General features: G+C 33.1%; 1 protein-coding gene across 1 annotated transcript in view; it reads left to right on the top strand.

Moving 5' to 3' along the window:
- LOC105001355 (protein FAM133A-like) overlaps positions 1–614 on the top strand; it is a 790-nt gene extending 176 nt beyond the window's left edge. Inside the window, exon 2 of the mRNA XM_010857604.1 lies at positions 6–614. Within this exon, the coding sequence (XP_010855906.1) occupies positions 6–376 (371 nt within the window). The 3' untranslated portion in view covers positions 377–614. The remainder of the gene's footprint in view (positions 1–5) is intronic.
- The last annotated feature ends 406 nt before the right edge of the window (positions 615–1,020 follow it).

The following is a 1,020-nucleotide window of genomic DNA, read 5'->3' as shown; positions in this document are numbered from 1 at the left end:
GAAAGAAGGAAAAAAGAGAAAGAAAAAGAAGAACCATTCATACAAATCATCAGAAAGCTCTCCATGTGATTCTGAATCAGAGAGCAAGGAATCTGTAAAAAAGAAAAAGAAGTCAAAGGATGAAACAGAGAAAGAAAAGTGTATTAGAAATCTCAGCAAAAAAAGAAAGAAAACTTGTCCTGAGGATAAACCTTTATCATTGGAGTCCTCATCAGAATCAGATTATGAAGAAGAGATGCAAACAAAAAAGAAGAGAAGACGTGAAGAGCAAGAAAAAGGAACAGAAAAAGCAAAAAAGAAGAAGAAGAAGAAACAGCACAAAAAACATAGTAAGAAGAAGAAAAAGAAATCAGATTCAAGTCACAAATCAGTATAGTATCAAGAAAAAAATAGGAAGATTTACCTGTTGAAAAAATCAAGAAAGGTCTATAGGAAAATTCAACTGTGAGTGTTAGAGCATATTTACCAAAATGCATGAGTTTCCCTGTGTTAGTAGAATTATTCCTGGACTTTGTTGCCAGTCAAATGCCACTGTGCCAGAAAGGGCCTTAATTGTTGCCTGCAGCTTAAATGTAGGGTTTTGTTTTGTTTACATGTTTTTCCCTCCACTGGCTAATTTCTCTGAGAGCTAAAATCGTGTTGTCATACTAGTGGTTAAAATGTTTAGAATTAAATTAAATGTTTTAGATGATAAATAATTCTGACCAAACAATGTATCTAATGTCAAAAGTATCTAATTTGGATACATCTTTAAAATATATTCAGAAATATCCAGGCAACAATAGTTGACCTTTTTGAAGCATGGACTTAACATTAATGTCTCAAAATATTTACATTTGAAGATTAAAATTTAGGTTTTTTTCCTCCTTAATAAACTTTTGTTTACATGGGGAAAGGGCTGTGGGGGGGAAAGAGTTTGCTATCACTTTGGCGAGCTGAATAGTGTGCCTTTGATACTTACACATCCTATTTTTGCTAGTGCAGCAGCCATTCTTTTTACTTTGTAATGTATGCTGCTTC

Source organism: Bison bison, unplaced genomic scaffold, assembly GCF_000754665.1.
Source record: "Bison bison bison isolate TAMUID 2011002044 unplaced genomic scaffold, Bison_UMD1.0 scf7180017854910, whole genome shotgun sequence".
Lineage (NCBI taxonomy): Eukaryota > Metazoa > Chordata > Mammalia > Artiodactyla > Bovidae > Bison > Bison bison.
This window is presented reverse-complemented; position numbering and strand designations above follow the sequence as displayed.